Raw genomic sequence first — 22,423 nt, 5'->3', positions numbered from 1 at the left:
AATAAAAATGTGATAGCATGGCAAGACGAACTGCAGTTGGTCCCTGGGTGCTGCACGGCAGCTGCCCACTGCTCCTAGCTACACAGCAAAGATGGCTTAAATGCAGAGCAGAATTTCCCCACGGGGATTAATAAAGTATATAAAAAATTAAAAAAAAAACCTGAGACGCAGTCTCCAATAATGTGGAGCATTAGTTGTCAGTTACAATCTGACATGAATTGATAACTCCTTATTAGCACTAAATAATGAAGTTGGAATGATGAACATTCAATATTGATGAGGGAAAAAAGCCAATGATTTAGTCCAAGTGTTAGGTGCAGGTGTTGTGAGTTTTGATTACAGTGGACATTTGACATATTCTGCTCATTCTTCATACTCTGGATCTTCCACAGACTGAGATTGAAGGTTACATTTGAGAAGAATAGCTAAAGAAATGCCCTGTGATGCCCCGGCGGCCTGTCCAGGGTGTCTCCCTGCTTGCCGCACAATGACTGCTGGGATAGGCTCCAGCATCCCCGCGACCCTGACAGCAGGATAAGCGGTTTGGATAATGGATGAAAATAAAAAAATAAAAAATTGTTGGTACAGAAAAGAAATGTCAAAATGATATTTTTAAAATCAAATTTTTACCATCTACAGTTCGTGTATGGGAAGACAAAAAAAAAGAAAGTGTACTCAGTCAATATATGACTAATTGGGTTCTTATTTACTTAAATGAAGCCTAATTTTTTAAACTATTTCCCGGCGGTTGTTTGAATGAATTTCCTGCTTAAAGTCCAGATATCTGTAAAAACGGCAATAACACAGGATGGCATCAAGTTCCATGACTAGTTTTCCAGAACACACGAAGGCCCAACCCAAATTCCAGCATGCAGTAAGGGATACCTGGAGTGTGCTGGTAATTAACTGATGATGTATCTGCACTGTTGAATACACTAAATCCCATTACCTTCATGACCCACATCCTTGAGAATGACAATATACAACCCACTCTGGAGTTGCTTGAGATTCTTTTGTCCCATGTTTAAATTTCTACACTTATGATTTTATATCAACTTCATTCCACCAAAATTTCAAAACATATGAGCAAAACAAGACACCAGATAATACAACATTATCAGTTTTATTCAATCTAAAGATTAAAACGTTACTAAAAAAAAAAGGTGATGTAAGAACATTAAAACACAAACAGTAAAAAGAAAAAGCTCAAAAAGATTTTTTTTTAAATGACTGGATGTTTAGTTTTGACACCTGAGCGGAAGTTTGGATTTTTGAGGGCTTGAGACAGCTTCATTTTCTGTGGCTTTAGGCTTGATGTGACTCATATTCTCCTTCCCAGATATTTTTGTCTGAAAAATAAAATAAAATAAAGAAATCAGAATTTACATGGAAAAAAAAGTCTACTTTTATAAAAAGCATCTGATAGCAATGTAACATCAGTTCCACAACAGAGAAATTAATCATCTATCCAGCAGTGGCTAACTAAATACTTTCTTGTATTTTACCACAAAAGCAGAAATCATGTTTTCACTTTGGAACAAAATCACTGTTCACCAACCATCCATCCATCCATCCATCCATCCATCCATCGATCCATTATCCGAACCGCTTATCCTGCTCTCAGGGTCGCGGGGATGCTGGAGCCTATCCCAGCAGTCATTGGGCGGCAGGTGGGAAGACACCCTGGACAGGCCGCCAGGCCATCACAGGACAACACACACACATATTCATACCTAGGGACAATTTAGTACGGCCAATTCACCTGACCTACACGTCTTTGGACTGTGGGAGGAAACCGGAGCCCCCGGATGAAACCCACGCAGACACGGGGAGAACATGCAAACTCCACAAAGGACAACCCGGGATGACCCTCAAGGTTGGAGTACCTCGGGGCCTGAACCCAGGACCTTCTTGCTGTGAGGCGACCGCGCTAACCCCCGTGCCGCCCCTGATCACCAGCCACTTCCTCTAAAATACACAGGATTGTGTCTGTGATTCCTTTGTGTTGGATTGTGGTACCTTTTCTTGCTCATTAATTTGAGACAATATTTAATTTTTGAACAAGTTTTGAGTCTGTTTGCTGTGGCACAATTTGAGAGATGATCTAATTTTTAAATATATTTTTCATCTACTGAGGACTAAAATTTTGTTCTGTCTTTAATGGGAACCCTGGTCCATTTGTCTGGTGTTATCGATGAGTTAGCAATGGGACAGGTCTAACAAAACACTTGTTTTTCTCTCTGAAATGTTAAATATTTCATTTCCGACCAAACCATTTCACTTAGACATTTAACTATCAAACCATCTCTGTAGCTCACCCTGAAAAAGGGCAGCCTGTTGTCACTGCAGGCCACATTCTTGTTGGCGTCACAGGGTTCTGCAGCCTCGCTGTCATCATAGGGACTTAAGTCAAGTGAATCCTAAGCATTGAAGAAAATAATACTAATCAGAAATCTGCTTTTATATTGTTTAGAAATATCAAGAAAACAATGAATTAAAGTAGATGTTTCCAACTATTCTACACACACACACACACACATGCACACACACACTTCACTGATGAGCAAAAACATTGACCACTCACAGGTGAACCGAATAATGATGATCATCTCCAAACAAGCTCACATGTCAAAGTGTGGGTAGATTAGATGGTAAGCAAAATCAGTTCTCGCAGTCAACGTGTCAGATGCAGGAGAAATGGGCAGGAGTGAAGACCTGAGTGACTGACAAGGGACAAGTCTTCTGGTCAGACGACTGGGTCAGAGCATCTCTAAAACGGCAAGGCTTGAGGGGTGCTCCTGGTCAACAGTGGTGCGGCACCTACCGACAGTGGTCCGAGGAGGTACAAACTGGCAATAGAGTGTTGGGTGCCCAAGGCTCATCGATACATGAGGGCAACGAAGACTTTTCCGTCTAGTCTGAACTGACAGAAGGTCTACTGTGGTATAAGTCACAGAAAATGTTAATGATAGTTACGGGAAGAATGTGTCCCAACACACAATATACCGCACCCTACTGCATATGGGGCTGTGTAACTGCAGACTGGTCAGAGTGCCCATGATGACTCCTGTCCACCCCTAAAGCGCCTACAATGGTCCTGTGAAAGTCGGAACTGGACCTTGGAGCAGCTGAAGAAGGTCACCTAGTGCGATGAGTCCCGTTTTCTTTCAGGTCACGTGAACGGCCATGTCCGTGTACACCGTTTAGCTGGGGAAGTGATGGCATCAGGATGCACTGTGGGAAGAGGGAGGGTGATGATCTGGGCAATGTTCCACTGCGACACCTTGGGTCTGGCCATTCATGTGGACGTCAATTTGACACGTGTCAATTATCTAAACATTGCTACAGACCAGGTACACCTATTCATGGCAATGGTATTCCCTGACGGCAGTGACCTCTGTCAGCAGGATAATGAGTCCTCCCACACTGCAAAGATTGTTCGGGAATGCTTTGAGGAACAGGATGAAGTGTTCAAGGTGTTGCCCTGGCCTCCAAATTCTCAAGCTATCAGTCTGATTGGGCATCCATGGGATTTGCTGGACCGACAAGTCTTTTTTTTTATTTTTTTTTATCCCGACCCCATTTTTCTCCCCAATTGTACTTGGCCAATTACCCCACTCTTCCGAGCTGTCCTGGTTGTTGCTCCACCCCATCTGCCAATCCATGGAGGGCTGCAAACTACCACATGCCTCCTCCCCCGATACATGTGGAGTCACCAGCTGTTTCTTTTCACCTGACAGTGAGGAGTTTCACCAGGGGGACGTAGCGCGTAGGAGGATCACGCTATTCCCCCCAAGTTCCCCCTCACCCCCAAACAGGCGCCTCAACCGACCAGAGGAGGCACCAGTGTAGTGACCAGGACACATACCCACATCCGGCTTCCCACCCGCAGACATGGCCAATTTTGTCTGTAGGGACGTTCGACCAAGCCGGAGGTAACACGTGGATTCAAACTGGCGATTTCTGTGTTGGTAGGCAACGGAATAGACCACCACGCAACCCGGTCGCCCCTTGGACCAACAAGTCTGATTCATGGAGGCTCCACCTAGCAACTTACAGGGCTTGGATGATCTGCTGCTAATGTTCTGGTGTCAGATACCAGAGGACACCTTCAGGGTTTTATAGAGTCCATGCTTCGGCAGGTTGGCCCTGTTTTGGCAGCACACGGAGGACCAATAGCATATTGGACAGGTAGTCATTATGTTTTGGCTCATCATATATACGGTTATATATATACATATATAAACAGTACAAACATTTTTATCCTGGGACTTTTCCTCTTCTTCCAACTTCTCATTTAGTGCGTCCTGCAACTCCTCCTGTTGCAGTCGCAGGCTCTCCAGGATCTCCTCGCGGTGCTGGGACTTCACCAGGAGCTTGGGATAAACAAACTCTCTGCGCTGAGGCGTTGCCCCTAGAGAGGGAAGACAGGAAGGAAGGAAGTGAGGAAAAAAACCCCCCAGATGTTTGAGACTGGGAGTGGCAGGCAAGGAATCTTATCTATCAGACAGACTAAACTACATCTAGACTAAACCAGTCGCATGTGCCATTTTACCACACTGACAACCTGTAGAGTACACAAGAATGACAGTTGGATGGTTAATCAGCTCAAGTGGCTGGTAAAGCAGTCAAACGTAATCAACCATACAGTTCTTGCATTTAGTGGTTCTCTTGGTTCTCTCTTTAAAAAAAAAAAAAAAAAAAGTTGTATATAGTAAGTCAATCAGACTCAAGTTTTGAATCCTGGCTTATTGGCTTAATTAGTACATGAACTGAAGCCATTGGAGCAGCTTTAGCTGTTGTTTAAAGATTATTCAGAGGAACCTCCATGGCATGACAATTATGGGTAGGACACCTGGCTGATTCACACAAATATATTCACCAGTGGGTACATCTTGTCTCAGCTCCTGCTCCAGGAAGGTTAGGACCAGCCTGTGATCCGTCTCCACATGGTTCTGGAGCTCAGCCTGCAGCTTGTCTATGGCTACCCGATCCAGGTAAACCTGTTTCTGGACAGGCACCAGAGTCTGGTGCACCACCTCCAGATGCTGGGTCAGTTCTGTCTGTACTCCCACAAGCTGCAGGTTACAGTGGTTCTCTACTTCCTGAGAATAAAGACACAAAAAAGACATTTATTCTAAGTATACATAAAACATTCACACTAACCAGTTTTTCCTGGCTCAGAAGGGGCATTTTGTGGTGCAAAGCTTGTGTTTGACACTTGACACTGGAAACCGTGGCCCTCTCCAACTTTGGCTGCTAAACTCTAATAGGTTTTTGAGAGGCTTTGGTTGCAAGTATTAAGAGTTTTGTCCAAAATATTTTTTTTTTGATAATGCCATTTAACATCATTTACAGAATACACAAATTACAGAAGGAGGTAACACTGATGCAAAGATGAAATCACTACACCAAAACATGGTTTGTATGGAATTACAAACACAAAGGCTTAGAATTTGAGCATTTTCCATTCATGTAGCTGTGCTTATTCCCGTGTTGTACTCTTCTGACCTTTACCAAACCACTCCCCACTAACACGTCACCAACCACTCCCCACTAACACTTCACCAGGCACTCCCCACTAACACGTCACCAACCAGTCCCCACTAACACTTCACCAACCACTCCCAGCTAACACTTCAGCAACCACTCCCCACTAACACTTCCACTCCCCACTAACACTTCACCAACCACTCCCCACTAACACGTCACCAACCATTCCCCATTAACACTTCACCAACCACTCCCCACTAACACTTCACCAACCACTCCCCACTAACACTTCACCAACCACTCCCCACTAACACTTCACCAACCACTCCCCACTAACACTTCACCAACCACTCCCCACTAACACTTCACCAACCACTCCCCACTAACACTTCACCAACCACTCCCCACTAACACTTCACCAACCACTCCCCACTAACACGTCACCAACCAGTCCCCACTAACACTTCACCAACCACTCCCCACTAACACTTCACCAACCACTCCCCACTAACACTTCACCAACCACTCCCCACTAACACTTCACCAACCACTCCCCACTAACACTTCACCAACCACTCCCCACTAACACTTCACCAACCACTCCCCACTAACACGTCACCAACCACTCCCCACTAACACCTCACCAACCACTCCCCACTAACACGTCACCAACCACTCCCCACTAACACTTCACCAACCACTCCCAGCTAACACTTCACCAACCACTCCCCACTAACACCTCACCAACCACTCCCCACTAACACGTCACCAACCACTCCCCACTAACACGTCACCAACCACTCCCCACTAACACGTCACCAACCACTCCCCACTAACACGTCACCAACCACTCCCCACTAACACTTCACCAGGCACTCCCCACTAACACTTCACCAACCACTCCCCACTAACACGTCACCAACCACTCCCCACTAACACCTCACCAACCACTCCCCACTAACACGTCACCAACCACTCCCCACTAACACTTCACCAGGCACTCCCCACTAACACGTCACCAACCACTCCCCACTAACACTTCACCAACCACTCCCCACTAACACTTCACCAACCACTCCCAGCTAACACTTCACCAACCACTCCCCACTAACACTTCCACTCCCCACTAACACTTCACCAACCACTCCCCACTAACACGTCACCAACCACTCCCCACTAACACCTCACCAACCACTCCCCACTAACACGTCACCAACCATTCCCCACTAACACGTCACCAACCACTCCCCACTAACACTTCACCAACCACTCCCCACTAACACGTCACCAACCACTCCCCACTAACACCTCACCAACCACTCCCCACTAACACTTCACCAACCACTCCCCACTAACACTTCCACTCCCCACTAACACTTCACCAACCACTCCCCACTAACACGTCACCAACCACTCCCCACTAACACCTCACCAACCACTCCCCACTAACACGTCACCAACCATTCCCCACTAACACCTCACCAACCACTCCCCACTAACACTTCACCAACCACTCCCCACTAACACGTCACCAACCACTCTCCACTAACACTTCCACTCCCCACTAACACTTCACCAACCACTCCCCACTAACACGTCACCAACCACTCCCCACTAACACCTCACCAACCACTCCCCACTAACACGTCACCAACCACTCCCCACTAACACGTCACCAACCACTCCCCACTAACACGTCACCAACCACTCCCCACTAACACGTCACCAACCGCTCCCCACTAACACCTCACCAACCATTCCCCACTAACACTTCACCAACCACTCCCCACTAACACTTCCCCAACCACTCCCCACTAACACGTCACCAACCATTCCCCATTAACACTTCACCAACCACTCCCAGCTAACACTTCCCCAACCACTCCCCACTAACACGTCACCAACCATTCCCCATTAACACTTCACCAACCACTCCCAGCTAACACTTCACCAACCACTCCCCACTAACACGTCACCAACCACTCCCCACTAACACTTCACCAACCACTCCCCACTAACACTTCACCAACCACTCCCCACTAACACTTCACCAACCACTCCCCACTAACACGTCACCAACCACTCCCCACTAACACTTCACCAGGCACTCCCCACTAACTCTTCAACAACCACTCCCCACTAACACTTCGCCACTAACACCTCACCAACCATTCCCCACTAACACTTCACCAACCACTCCCCACTAACACGTCACCAACCACTCCCCACTAACACGTCACCAACCAGTCCCCACTAACACTTCCCCAACCACTCCCCACTAACACGTCACCAACCATTCCCCATTAACACTTCACCAACCACTCCCAGCTAACACTTCACCAACCACTCCCCACTAACACGTCACCAACCACTCCCCACTAACACTTCACCAACCACTCCCCACTAACACTTCACCAACCACTCCCCACTAACACTTCACCAACCACTCCCCACTAACACGTCACCAACCACTCCCCACTAACACTTCACCAGGCACTCCCCACTAACTCTTCAACAACCACTCCCCACTAACACTTCGCCACTAACACCTCACCAACCACTCCCCACTAACACTTCACCAACCACTCCCCACTAACACGTCACCAACCACTCCCCACTAACACGTCACCAACCAGTCCCCACTAACACTTCACCAACCACTCCCAGCTAACACTTCACCAACCACTCCCCACTAACACTTCCACTCCCCACTAACACTTCACCAACCACTCCCCACTAACACGTCACCAACCACTCCCCACTAACACCTCACCAGGCACTCCCCACTAACACTTCAACAACCACTCCCCACTAACACTTCCCCACTAACACCTCACCAACCATTCCCCACTAACACTTCACCAACCACTCCCCACTAACACTTCCCCAACCACTCTCCACTAACACTTCCCCAACCACTCCCCACTAACACTTCACCAACCATTCCCCACTAACACTTCACCAACCACTCCCCACTAACACTTCCCCAACCACTCTCCACTAACACTTCCCCAACCACTCCCCACTAACACTTCACCAACCATTCCCCATTAACACTTCACCAACCACTCCCCACTAACACTTCCCCAACCACTCCCCACTAACACGTTACCAACCATTCCCCATTAACACTTCACCAACCACTCCCCACTAAAACTTCCACTTCCCACTAACACTTCACCAATCACTCCCCACTAACACGTCACCAAAAACTCCCCACTAACACTTCACCAGGCACTCCCCACTAACACCTCAACAACCACTCCCCACTAACACCTCACCAACCACTCCCCATTAACACTTCACCAACCACTTCCCACTAACACTTCACCAACCACTCCCCACTAACACCTCACCAACCACTCCCCACAAACATTTCACCAACCACTCCTCACTAACACTCCCCCACTAACACGTCACCAACCACTCCCCACTACCACTTCACCAACCACTCCCCACTACCACTTCACCAACCACTCCCCACTAACACTTCACCAACCACTCCCCACTCACAGGTCACCAACCACTCCCCACTAACACGTCACCAACCACTCCCCCACTACCACTTCACCAACCACTCCCCACTACCACTTCACCAACCACTCCCCACTAACACCTCACCAACCACTTCACCAACCACTCCCCACTAACACGTCACCAACCACTCCCCAGCTAACACTTCACCAACCACTCCCCACTAACACGTCACCAACCACTCCCCACTAACACTTCACCAACCACTCCCCACTAACACTTCACCAACCACTCCCCACTAACACGTCACCAACCACTCCCCACTAACACTTCACCAGGCACTCCCCACTAACTCTTCAACAACCACTCCCCACTAACACTTCCCCACTAACACCTCACCAACCATTCCCCACTAACACTTCACCAACCACTCCCCTCTAACACTTCCCCAACCACTCCCCACTAACACGTCACCAACCAGTCCCCACTAACACTTCACCAACCACTCCCAGCTAACACTTCACCAACCACTCCCCACTAACACTTCACCAACCACTCCCCACTAACACGTCACCAACCACTCCCCACTAACACCTCACCAGGCACTCCCCACTAACACTTCAACAACCACTCCCCACTAACACTTCCCCACTAACACCTCACCAACCATTCCCCACTAACACTTCCCCAACCACTCCCCACTAACACGTTACCAACCATTCCCCATTAACACTTCACCAACCACTCCCCACTAAAACTTCCACTTCCCACTAACACTTCACCAATCACTCCCCACTAACACGTCACCAAAAACTCCCCACTAACACTTCACCAGGCACTCCCCACTAACACGTCACCAACCATTCCCCACAAACACTTCACCAACCACTTCCCCACTAACACCTCAACAACCACTCCCCACTAACACCTCACCAACCACTCCCCATTAACACTTCACCAACCACTTCCCACTAACACTTCACCAACCACTCCCCACTAACACCTCACCAACCACTCCCCACAAACATTTCACCAACCACTCCCCACTAACACTCCCCCACTAACACGTCACCAACCACTCCCCACTACCACTTCACCAACCACTCCCCACTACCACTTCACCAACCACTCCCCACTAACACTTCACCAACCACTCCCCACTCACAGGTCACCAACCACTCCCCACTAACACTCCCCCACTAACACGTCACCAACCACTCCCCCACTACCACTTCACCAACCACTCCCCACTACCACTTCACCAACCACTCCCCACTAACACCTCACCAGCCACTTCACCAACCACTCCCCACTAACACTTCACCAACCACTCCCCACTCACAGGTCACCAACCACTCCCCACTAACACTCCCCCACTAACACTTCACCACCACTCCCCACTAACACTTCACCAACCACTCCCCACTAACCCTTCACCAACCACTCCCCCACTACCACTTCACCAACCAATCCCCATTAACCCTTCACCAACCACTCCCCCACTACCACTTCACCAACCATTCCCCACCAACACATCACTGACCGTCGCTCCGAACCAACAGACATGTGCAGCTGTGGTGAGCCCTTCTGATTAAGGGGAAGTGTATGGAAATAACCGGCAACCATAGGATGTCATGGCCACTATGTCGACTGGGAGCGGAATGCAAACATTACCATGGCAGCCTGGTCAGAGTAATAGCCCTTTTTAAAAATTCCAGAGTTTTGGGTAGTTAACTGAGAATTTATCAATATCAACTTTTAGAACGTTTCACTGACTATCCTCATGTCGGTAAATCTGGTAAACATGGCCAATTTAAACTGCTTTCACTTATGAACAATGCTACAAAAGTACTGTCAACATATTGATATCCACACAAGCGAGAAGAACAATCTGGGTAACATATATAAGCAACGTTTGTGGTGCCTACAGAGCCCCCCCTCCCTTTGGCTGTTTAGACCACATCCCTCTGTTTCTCTACCCTGCTTACAGATGACGACTGATGCAAGCTGCCCGACTTTCCGATTCTCATGATTCTTTGACTTCCTGAGTCATGCTTCGGAGAAAAAGGGCTGAAGTGCAGGGAAACGCTGCCATACTGCGGTTTGCCTGGTCTCCTGCTCAGGTTGGTAGATTTCTCCCAACAAGTCGCCGGGGGGCTGGTGCAGGTTGCTCCGCTGGCTGGGGAGGCTTTTGCGAGTAGCTGCTCTCTTAATGTCCGTGAGATCCTGGAAGACAGCCCTTATATGGAAGGCTGGTGGCTGGCGGGCCAGGGAGGTGCAGGATCCAGCCATACTGATGGTGCCTCTTTCTTGCTGTCTGACTCCAAGTCTTCCACTGGGAAGAGAGGAGAATCAGGAGGGGAACCGCCAATTGAGGGAGCTGAGTCAGGGGACTCTTGCCCTGCATTGCGCTCACCCACCAAGCTGGGGGGGGGGGTTAAAGATGTCCAGGGCTTCTTCCATGGCGAAGCTCTTACGAGAAGCCGAACCGCCTCCGTCATCATCCTCCTCAAGCGCCACAAAAGTGTCCGCTCGCCACTGCTTCTCTGACGCAGGCAGGCATGCGCAGTAGGAGCATGTGGCCCGGGGAATGAGTGCCAGTCCGGCATGCTGGGAAACGAGGCATGTCTCGCACCTCGACAAGCATCGAGGTCAAAATACTAATCTAACCGGCTTGGCAGGAAGGACAGAGATGGACCCTGTTGGCAGTATCACTGAGATTTCATGTCTTCTTCTTTCTTCCCTTTAGTAGATAGACTGCATTACATATGCTGAAGAAAAAGAGGGAGCATTGCTCAGGTCAAGCAGGAGTTGCACATAATCAACACGGACCTGAGGGAGGCCCATGCAGAGCACAAGGGCGTTAAAGAAAGTCTTCACTACTGCGCAGGAAGGAGAAGATGTTATTACATTCTCAGATGTCAGCATGTTGCTTTCAAACCAGGCGATCTATTGTGGATAACCTAGCCCACCTTCACCTTGATATGGATGACCCCAGTGGACTGGAGCTGTTTATTATCACAACTAAACAAGAGAGACCACACGTCAGCCTGCCATTAAGCACTCCCATCATATCTGATAGAGGTTCCACACAAAGGTATAGCATCATAATCAAACTAAATATGACTGCTCAAAACATTGAGTGCTATCAGGTGATCTACTCATTGCCATTTTTCTTGTACTACACCCCTGAAAATTCTACCTGTGCAGAGCATCTTTGGGCCACAAAAACAACTTGGCAATAAGGTGCCTTTAACTAATCTCAAAATCCTGGACAACATGTTTGCTGCGCTCAATAAAGATGCATGTATGGAGGAGTGGCCCAGTGCCAGGTAGCATTTTAGCTCAGGTGCATCCAAGTGAGAGAATTAAAATGGTCTTGAAAATAATTTCTCGCCACACTAATGTAGTCTAAAGTAGATATTAAGTACAACAAACTTGTTTTCTGACTAAGTCCACAGAACAAGAGCCATCTTGAGGTCATATAGCTGCTGACATAACAGGAAAGGTCATTGCATTACCACTTAGCCTTATGTGTGTGTTTTTTAAGGGGATGGGGGGGGGGGACTTTGATTTTCCCTAACCAATCACTAGTGATTGACATATCTGACTACTCTGAAGTCATTTTCAGCTGAATAAATTTGCTTTAGCAGGTTTGCCAAGAAGGTCAGCTGATGGTAATAAAAGATGTCATATTGATGAATAATAACAAGAACTCTACTTAGCCTAAACGCCAAAGTAAAACAGCTGCACCAACGCTCCCGACACAGTGGCGTACTTCTCCCTACCAGACCAGGGCTGGCATACACAAGTGTCTAGTCCAGGTTTTGTACAAACTGTTACCAAACATTTATCATGGTTAAAGAAGGTGTAGTTATTTTAAAGACACAGCAAGGGGAGCTGCAAACACAAGAAAACCACACACAAATAAATAAATGCATAACGGAGACAAAAGACACATCATGTATAAGTAGCCATGGCTGTCATCATTCTGTTACTGTGATCTCTCAGGCTTTGGAGATCCTGATAACTTCACCACCTTTTCAGTCCTGCTGGCAAACATGCTGACTGGCAGTGTTGTTTCTGGAACAAGCCGTTTATGAAGCAACACCCGACCTCTGAACTGCTCAACACAAACCCAGACGTGGGCAGAACGAATAAATATAAGTGGCAAATAATGATTTTGAACCAGGCTTAAAAAATGCTCCGACAGAAGTTGCCCAATTTGCAAGTTGCATTGTGCTGAACCCACATCCAAACCCACCAACCAAATGTTTATACATAGCCAAAAAAATGGATTGACAAGTTATATTACAGTCTTAGCAAACACTTAAATTTACGTTTCCTCAATCACGGTAATTAACTTTTGATTGTTGGTCAACACTAGAATGACGGGGATTTCATTCCTACCTAAAACCACAATGGGTCGTCGAAATGACTGCCAATTTTTAAACCCTATATTGATAAATACCCAGTTGAGATATTAATGCATTACATATGTTAGTATGTCTGTTGTGAAACGACTGACACCAAAATTAACATTTTAACAACTTTAAAACTATTTTAAACAAATTAAAATGGCCGCTGTCCAACGCCTGTAAATACTGCACTGCCTTGGTGGTAGCCATGGTGCGTCTGTAACCAGACATGTTGGCAATAATCAAAAATCAAATTTAGACTATTTCTCTGCACTGGAGAACACTAGTGTGTTTCTAGGACATAACAATGAACTTCATGAAGGAAATGATGTGACAACACACGTCATAAATACTGACATGACGCGCACAATCACACGCAAATTACGAGTGGTCATGTTGGTCGTCCATGGTCATTTTAGGGAGCTCTTATCATAACTTTATTTTTTGTGTGATTGATGTAAAACTAATTTTAATGCAAATATATGCAGTTTTAGGAGAATTCAGGGAGCGGCAGGTCTGTATCTTTTTTCCCCCCCACAAAGTTATTAAAGTGTGAACATCCAAAAACAGTCATGATGACAGTCTTGGTTGTTGTAGTGTTAACACAGAATATACACTGTAAACTGAATTTTGTTTCATATCATTGATATGTGTTATTAAATTTTTAAATAAAACAGCAATTAATGTTCATTTGCCTGTTGTGTACAGGCTATATTGACTCCAGTGGACATCAGCACCCACTAAGAGGACATTATTAGGGTCAATACTGCAGGAGAGAAAGGATGAGCCATGGACAGGGTCTTACCTGCTGCAGGGCCTGTGCAGCAGCTGAGGTCTCTCCCAGCAGGCTGAGCTGCTCCTGGGCCTGAGTGTCCACAACATGTGTGGCATCAGAGCACCACTGCTGGTTACATTCTGACAGCTCTGTGGAAAAGGTTTAGCACATACATATTCAACACACAGTTTCAAGTAAAATAGTGTTTTGGTGATTTAAAAGGATAAAACGTATTCCTTTTAAATCAGCCATGGATTTAATTGTAGACCAGGTTTCACACAAATATTTGTGTCCACACTTAATCTGAGAATAGAAGATGGAAAAAAAAGCAGATTAACAATTTCAAATCAAATGAGCAATTTGATGAATTAAATACATTTAATGAACAATTTCAAATTTGTCTTTAGATAAAATGTCTTTTAGGATTCTCAGAGTTCCTCAGAAACCAAGCAGCAACCTTCATGCTTTACTCGACTGGACTCTTATGAGCCAACTGAAATGTTGCTGATCTAGGAACTGAATCTTTTTTCCACCATGGCCTCATATATCCAGTTTAAACATTTCATATTCAACATTAAGACTTACTTTTATAAAATCATTTATTTATCATTCATGGACTCCATTTTTTATGCACATTTGTTTTATGTTGTGCTTCACTGTTTCACCACTTTTATACCATTTGTTTAAATTTGCTATTTTCAAATGCTGTGCATCCATTTCAATGGTTGATGATCCTTATAGTTATTTTCATAGTTAAAATGCTTCCCCAGCAGAATCTTACCTGTGACAGAACTGCAGAGGTAGGAGCAGTACCCTTCAATCTCACCCAGCGTCTTCTCACTGTCCTGGGCATCTTGGCGGATAGCGGAGGCGAGGGAGGCGGTGGTGGAGGAAAAGAGGTCCATCTGGGCCAAAGTCTTGGACTCAATCACACCACAACGACTAGACGAAGATAAGGGAGGGTTACAATACAGTTTATAACATTTATTTGTACACACTGGCTGCCACTTCCATGGCTGTACAGGACTTTAACATTTAGTGAGGGGATTAAAAACTTATTTTCTTACGTCATCGTTTCAAAAAAGGCCAAAATATTTCTTTATACATCATATCTTATTCACATTCACTGATTAAAGATGTTTAAGTTGTAGAACGACAGTAAGGTGCACCCTAGTGAAAAAGCAAGGTGTTTTCAATAGCTTTAGGATAATCAGATGTGACTTGTGGTCACAGCTCTGGATACCTGGGATGAAAGTGTGAGCAGACAGCGTAGGACAGCTGTTTGCAAACACTTGGGTCTATCTGTAATATTTGTGGCCACCAGAGTTATAAGAGACATGAATGAGAATGGGGTAAGAAGATTTTCAAGCCCATCCCAGTTCCCCATCTGAGTGACATGTGGTTAGTGTTGGTGGTGTTTTAAACTCACGTGTTGATGTCATTTTGTATGGTTTCCACAGGCTCCCACAGGGCACTGGAAGCCGAGCGCAGGTGGGCGAAGTCTTTCTGGGTTTCATGAGCCAGGAGGTTCAGCTGGTTCTGTAGGCAGTTGATGGTCTGCATCATACTCTGAAGAAGGAACAACGTGTCAATGGCTGAGAAGTCAGGACATCTTCATTCACTTAGCTTGAAAGGAAACCCCCACAGAGACACGCTACAGAGGTTAAACGTCTAAAATGACGTTGCCACTGTTGACAGGGTTATGTTAGCAACAGATTTAGCGGTGCCCAATGAATGAATAAATAAAAAACAAAAAGTCCGTTTGTGGACGCAGTAGTTAGAAGGGAATGTGTCTCTATTACTGAGTGAGGAGATGCACTCTTCTTTTTTTTTTGGATATCTCAAAATCTGTTCAGCTATGGTACAGCAGTACAGCAGGTGTAGAAATCTGTTCAGCTATGTTACAGCAGTGCAGCAGGTGTAGAAATCTGTTCAGCTATGTTAAAGCAGTGCAGCAGGTGTAAAAATGTCCACTTGTAGAAGGTAAAACAACTACTTTTTTTTGAGCAGAAAGTCCTGCTTCTGCCTTTCACCAATGTTCTCCCACCAAACTGTCTCAAAAAGAATGCTGAAATGCTCCTTCCATTATGTGCCTTTTCAAGGCTGTTTCAACTAGATTTTTTTCCAGGCATCCTGCCTGGAAAAAAAGTCTCTCATTGAGGAGACTCCCCAAAGGAACGAGTGCCATCACATGAAGATCCTGCTGTGTACACCGTTTGGTCATAAACACTAACGGAGTTGGTGGTTTGCATGAAATGGCATATGTAAGCTAAAATGAAACAATTCTCAAACAAATACAATGACAAATATAACATACTTTAACATAAACAAAATATTACACTACCTGCATTTGCCTTGCATAATATTTAAATTTAACAATTGACAATTTTAGGTCAGATCTACAATCATTCTGAGCCAGTGCAAACCCTCTTGTGGCATTAATTATCTACTGCCAAGATTTACTCTAAAGATTGTAGGGGACATTTTGCAAATGTGAGAGGCGGGAATGGGTGGCGCAAACTTTTTTATGCCTCAGCTTCATTGCATATGCATTCTGTCAAAGCACAAAATATTGAGAGGAGATGGACATAAACCCCAAATTCCATTTGTGAAGGCTGTTACATTAAGATTTTGGTTTACCACCTATTAAAAAGCATGTTTAAACTCTTTTGAAATTGACATGGCTCCGATCATTGTCACTTGGACAAAACATTGTAGGATACAGATAAAACGTGTTAGAAAACATTGTAGGATACAAATAAAACGTGTTAGAAAACATTGTAGGATACAAATAAAATGTGTTAGAAGAAAACATTGTAGGATACAGATAAAATGTGTTAGAAAACATTGTAGGATACAAATAATTGTGTTACAAGAAAACATTGTAGGATACACATACAATGTGTTATAAAACACTGTAGGATACAGATAAAACGTGTTAGAAAACATTGTAGGATACAGATAGAACATGTTAGAAAACACTGTAGGACACAGATAGAACATGTTAGAAAACATTGTAGGATCCAGATAGAACGTGTTAGAAAACATTGTAAGATACAGATAGAAAGTGTCAGAAAACATTGTAGGATACAGATAGAATGTGTTAGAAAACATTGTAGGGGTGCCCGGGTAGCGTAGCGTTCTATTCCGCTGCCTATCAACAAGGGATCACCGTGTCGAATCCCCATGTTATGTCCGGCTTGGTCGGGTGTCCCTACAGACAGAATTGGCTGTGTCTGCGGGTGGGAAGTTGGATGTGGGTATGTGTCCTGGTCGCTGCACTAGCGCCTCCTCTGGTCGGTCGGGGTGTCCCCGAATCGGCAGAGGGGGGGGGGGGGGGCAGCGAGCGGGACGGCTCAAAAAAGAGCGGGGTAATTGGCCAGATAAAAATTGGCGAGAAAAAGGGGGAAATTTGGGAAGAAAAAAAAAACATTGAAGCACACAGATAGAATGTGTTAGACAACATTGTAGGACACATAGAACGTGTTAGAAAAGATTATAGGATACAGATAAAGCGCGTTAGAAAACATTGTAGGATACAGATAGAACGTGTTAGAAAACACTGTAGGATACAGACAGAACGTGTTAGAAAAGATTGTAGGATACAGATAAAGCGCGTTAGAAAACATTGTAGGATACAGATAAAACGCGTTAGAAAACACTGTAGGATACAGACAGAACGTGCTAGCAAACATTGTAGGATACAAACAGAACGTGTTAGAAAACTGTAGGATACAGAAAGAACGTGTTAGAAAACATTGTAGGACACAGATAGAACGTGTTAGAAAACATTGTAGGACACATAGAACATGTTAGAAAACATTGTAGGATACAAATAGAACATGTTAGAAAACACTGTAGGATACAGATAGAACATGTTAGCAAACATTGTAGGACACAGAACGTGTTAGAAAACATTGCAAGATTAAGACAGAATGTGCTAGCAAACATTATACAGATAAAGCGTGTTAGAAAACACTGTAGGATACAGACAGATAAAGTGTGTTAGAAAACATTGTAGGATACAGACAGAACGTGTTAGAAAACATTGTAGGACACAGATAGAACATGTTAGAAAACATTCTAAGATACAGATAGAACTTGTTAGAAAACACTGTAGGATACAGATAGAACGTGTTCGAAAACAGTGCGCGAATTCATCATCTGTCATGTCATATTTGTTCTCTTTTTGCTAGAAGAAATTCAAGTATGTTTTATTTGTCCCCAGAGTGGCAATTGTTGTGTAGCAGTGGCAACATGTAAACACACAAAATCTCCACAGAACACATAAGGCAAATAAATACAAATAAATACACGTAGTGAGGAGAACAAAGCCAACAAGAAGCAATGCAACAGTAAACAGTGTTAACAGTGTTTATCCAGGTGTGTGTTTAGTGCCTCTTTAATTGCCTTCAGTTCTTTCCAGCAAACAGTGGTGTGTTGGAGTATTGCAATTGTCCATTTTTCAAAATGAAAACCAAATCCATTGGAAAAAAACAAAAAAAAAAAACAAAAAAAACCTCAAAATCCCAATCCTCAATCCCAATTGAGATTTTGATATATTGGACCATCATCATCATCATCATAATCATCATCATCAGGTCGAGTATCCTCGGATGGCTCTGACCCTCTCATGCTACCCATTTCTATCCTGCATAGCAGCTGGAAGATCCTCAGATGGACATCCTGTGTTATCGACAAGTTGATTGATGTAATTTCTTGCAGGTCTTCCCACACATGTCTTTCCACATTTGGGTGACCAAAGCAGAGTGTCGCTTGCAAGTTCTTCCTTGCTCCTTCAGCAATGACCAGCAAATCGAACCCTTCGTTCTCAGATAGTGTTTGAGAAGGCAGGGTTATTGCCATAGAGACACTTCTTTGTAGGGCACTTCTTCCAGGACACATTTAGTGCAGCACGCAGCATTCTGGTGAAAGCCCTATCAAATTTGGATTCAAGCCGTTTAGTGAGGGTCCAAGAAGATGATCCATAAGTGAGAATGGACTCAACTGATGCTCGAAAAAATTCCCGCTTCAGTTTGTTTGGTAACATGGACTTCCGGATGATGTTAAGTCTCTCAATGGCACCCCAAGCCTTTCCAATTTGTAGCTGCATATCTCTTTCGTTGGATTCGATCTTGCTTCCCAAGTAAATGAATTCCAAGACAGATTTGATGTTACGATCATCTGATGAGGAAATGATTCCTTCTTGGTTGTAGCTGATGAATTCAGTATTCCTAGCGTTGATGTGGAGGCCTACTTGTTTTGCTGCATTTTCAAGACTGTGCAACAGCAAAGTAGCATGCTCAATGTTGTCAGCGAGAAGGGCAAGATCATCTGCGTAGTCAACATCAGTTAAGGTTTGAGCAGGATGTCGACAGCTTCTCCTGGGCTTCAGTGTAAGGCCAAGCTCCTTGATTGTGTCGAAGGAGGTTCTTAGTACATAACTGAGACACAGACTAAAAAGAAACGGTGCTAGCATCTCACCTTGTAACATGCCAGCAGCAATATCAAAAAACTCTTGTCTCCATCCGGAGAGAGAACTTTTGAGCACGTGTTTTTGTATAGCAAATTACAAAATATGGACAGAAAAGAAAAAGATAACTATCTGGCTCTTATTCCAATATCAGTAATCTGATTGAGGTGAATAACTGCATGAAGTTGATTGTGTTGTTAAGAATGAAATGAAAAACATGAAAACATAAAAATGAAAAACATTTGGACATTAAAAAAACAAAACAAAAAACGTTCCAGATCTGATCCAATATTACTGTGATTTAAATCTGGGATAGGGAACTTTGGAGAAGTGAGCAATTTTGACCCCCCCCCCCAAAAAAAAACAAAAACAAAACTCTGCCTTAAACTGACATGAAATCCTGTACACGTCATAATTTTTACAGTTGTGCTTGGCCACCTTAATTCCTGCTTGCAGTTATACTTTTTTTTGTTTGATTCATCATCAGGGTAATCAGTCTGACCTTTCTAGGGAAAAATCAATATGCTTATCTACCTCTCTACAAAGGTCCCATACTTTCCCATTTTCAGCCATTCTATACAATCCCCAGTTGTCCATACAAAACAATACCAAAATCTAGTTTTGGGAAATAATTATCCTGCACTTCTTTCTCCTGTCAAGTTCTAGCCAGTGCGCCGTGTGACTACAGTCACACTAAACTGGTAATGTAGTGTGAATACATGAGCATTTCCAGACCGCATAGGACCACATTTCTTAATGCACGCAAGCTGCATTACATAAACTATAATTCAAACAAAAGGTACAATACATTGTAGTTGACAATAATAAGTGTATATCACCAAGTTTGCCATAAAATTGCCCCCATTTGGGTTCATTGTTTGATGTTAGAGAAGTCAGATGTAGAAAATATACAGGAATGTTTCAATATATGCAAACACACACCAACTACTAAGAACAACAATTCTGTTCTGTGCTGTGCAGATGAAAATGTGAGGATAGTAATAATAATAATAATCATTACATTTATACAGCACTTTTCTACACACGCAAAATGCTTCACATTGAAGGGTGTAACTCACTTCAACTACCACCAATGTGTAGTACCACCTGGGTGATGCACGGCAGCCGTTTTAGTCCAGAACACTCACCACACATCAGCTTGAGGTGGAAATGGAGGAATCATTGAGCCAATTACATGGGGGATGATTAGGTGGCCAGATGGAGACAGCTAGATTCGGAATTTTGCCCGGATACCGGGGAACCTCCTACTCTGCGATAAGTGTCATGGGATCCAAGTGAGTCAGGACCTCGGTTTAACATCTCATCCGAAGGATGGCATCTCCTACAGCACAGTGTCACCGCCACTGCACTGGGGCATTGGAATTTGATATTTGTTCGTTTTTAAAAAAAATTAGGACCAGAGGGAAGACTGCCCCCTACTGGCCCACCAACACCACTTCCAGCAGCAAATAAGTTTCCTGGTAAGTCTCCCATCCAAGTACAAACCCCAACTCCAATGACGTTGGGACATTGTGTAAAACGTTAATAACAACAGAATACAATGATTTGCAAATCCTTTTCGACCTATATTCAATTGAATACACTACAAAGACAAGATATTTAATGTCAAACTGATAAACTTTATTGTTTTTTTGCAAATATTCACTCATTTTGAATTTGATGCCTGCAAAACGTTCCAAAAAAGCTGGAGCAGGGGCATGCTTACCACTGTGTTACATCACCTTTCCTTTTAACAACACTCAACAAGCGTTTGGGAACTGAGGAACTAATTGTTGAAGCTTTGTAGGTGGAATTCTTTCCCATTCTTGCTTGATGTACGACTTCAGTTGCTCAACAGTCCGAGGTCTCTGTTGTCGTATTTGGCGCTTCATAATGCGCCACACATTTTCAATGGGAGACAGGCCTGGACTGCAGGCAGGCCAGTCTAGTACCCTCACTCTTACTACGAAGCCATGCTGTTGTAACACGTGCAGAATGTGGCTTGGCATTGTCTTGCTGAAATACATAAGCAGGGACGTCTCTGAAAAAGAGGTCGCTTGGATGGCAGCATATGTTGCTCCAAAACCTGTATGTACCTTTCAGCATTAATGGTGGCTTCAAAGATGTGCAAGTTACCTATGATGCCATGGGCACTAACACCCCCATACCATCACAGATGCTGGCTTTTGAACTTGGCGCTGATAACAATCTCGATGGTCCTTTTCCTCTTTAGCCCGGAGGACACGACGTCCATGATTTCCAAAAACAATTTGAAATGTGGACTCGTCAGACCACAGCACACTTTTCCACTTTGCGTCAGTCCATCTCAGATGAGCTCGGGTCCAGAGAAGCCGGCAGCGTTTCTGGGTGGTGTTGATATATGGCTTTCGCTTTGCATGGTAGAGTTTTAACTTGCACTTGTAGATGTAGCGACGAACTGTGTTAACTGATGATGGTTTTCCCAAGTGTTCCTGAGCCCATGTGGTAATATCCTTTACAGAATGATGTCGGTTTTTAATGCAGTGCCGCCTGAGGGATCGAAGGTCACAGGCATTCAGTGTTGGTTTTCGGCCTTGCCGCTTACGTGCAGAGATTTCTGCGGATTCTCTGAATCTTGTGATGATATTATGGACTGGAGATGATGAAATCCCTAAATTCCTTGCAACTGTACGTTGAGAAACGTTGTTCTTAAACTGTTGGACTATTTGCTCACGCAGCTGTTCACAAAGTGGTGAACCTCGCCCCATCCTTGCTTGTGAACGACTGAGCCTTTCGGGGATGCTCCTTTTA

At 44.6% G+C, this 22,423-nt stretch overlaps 1 protein-coding gene across 1 annotated transcript in view; it reads right to left on the bottom strand.

Moving 5' to 3' along the window:
• Positions 1 to 1,126: 1,126 nt before the first annotated feature.
• The window catches only part of kif11 (kinesin family member 11), a 121,259-nt gene continuing 99,962 nt past the window's right edge, over positions 1,127 to 22,423 (bottom strand). Inside the window, exons 21-27 of the mRNA XM_056291835.1 lie at positions 15,590 to 15,729; positions 14,942 to 15,102; positions 14,191 to 14,309; positions 4,883 to 5,105; positions 4,257 to 4,414; positions 2,319 to 2,420; positions 1,127 to 1,349 (exon numbers count right to left, since the gene is read on the bottom strand). Coding sequence (XP_056147810.1) covers positions 1,239 to 1,349; positions 2,319 to 2,420; positions 4,257 to 4,414; positions 4,883 to 5,105; positions 14,191 to 14,309; positions 14,942 to 15,102; positions 15,590 to 15,729 — 1,014 coding nt within the window. The 3' untranslated portion in view covers positions 1,127 to 1,238. The remainder of the gene's footprint in view (positions 1,350 to 2,318; positions 2,421 to 4,256; positions 4,415 to 4,882; positions 5,106 to 14,190; positions 14,310 to 14,941; positions 15,103 to 15,589; positions 15,730 to 22,423) is intronic.

Source organism: Lampris incognitus, chromosome 13 (assembly GCF_029633865.1).
Source record: "Lampris incognitus isolate fLamInc1 chromosome 13, fLamInc1.hap2, whole genome shotgun sequence".
Taxonomy (NCBI): Eukaryota; Metazoa; Chordata; class Actinopteri; order Lampriformes; family Lampridae; genus Lampris; species Lampris incognitus.
Note: the sequence above shows the minus strand (reverse complement) of the source record. Positions and strands in the feature narration are given on the sequence as shown.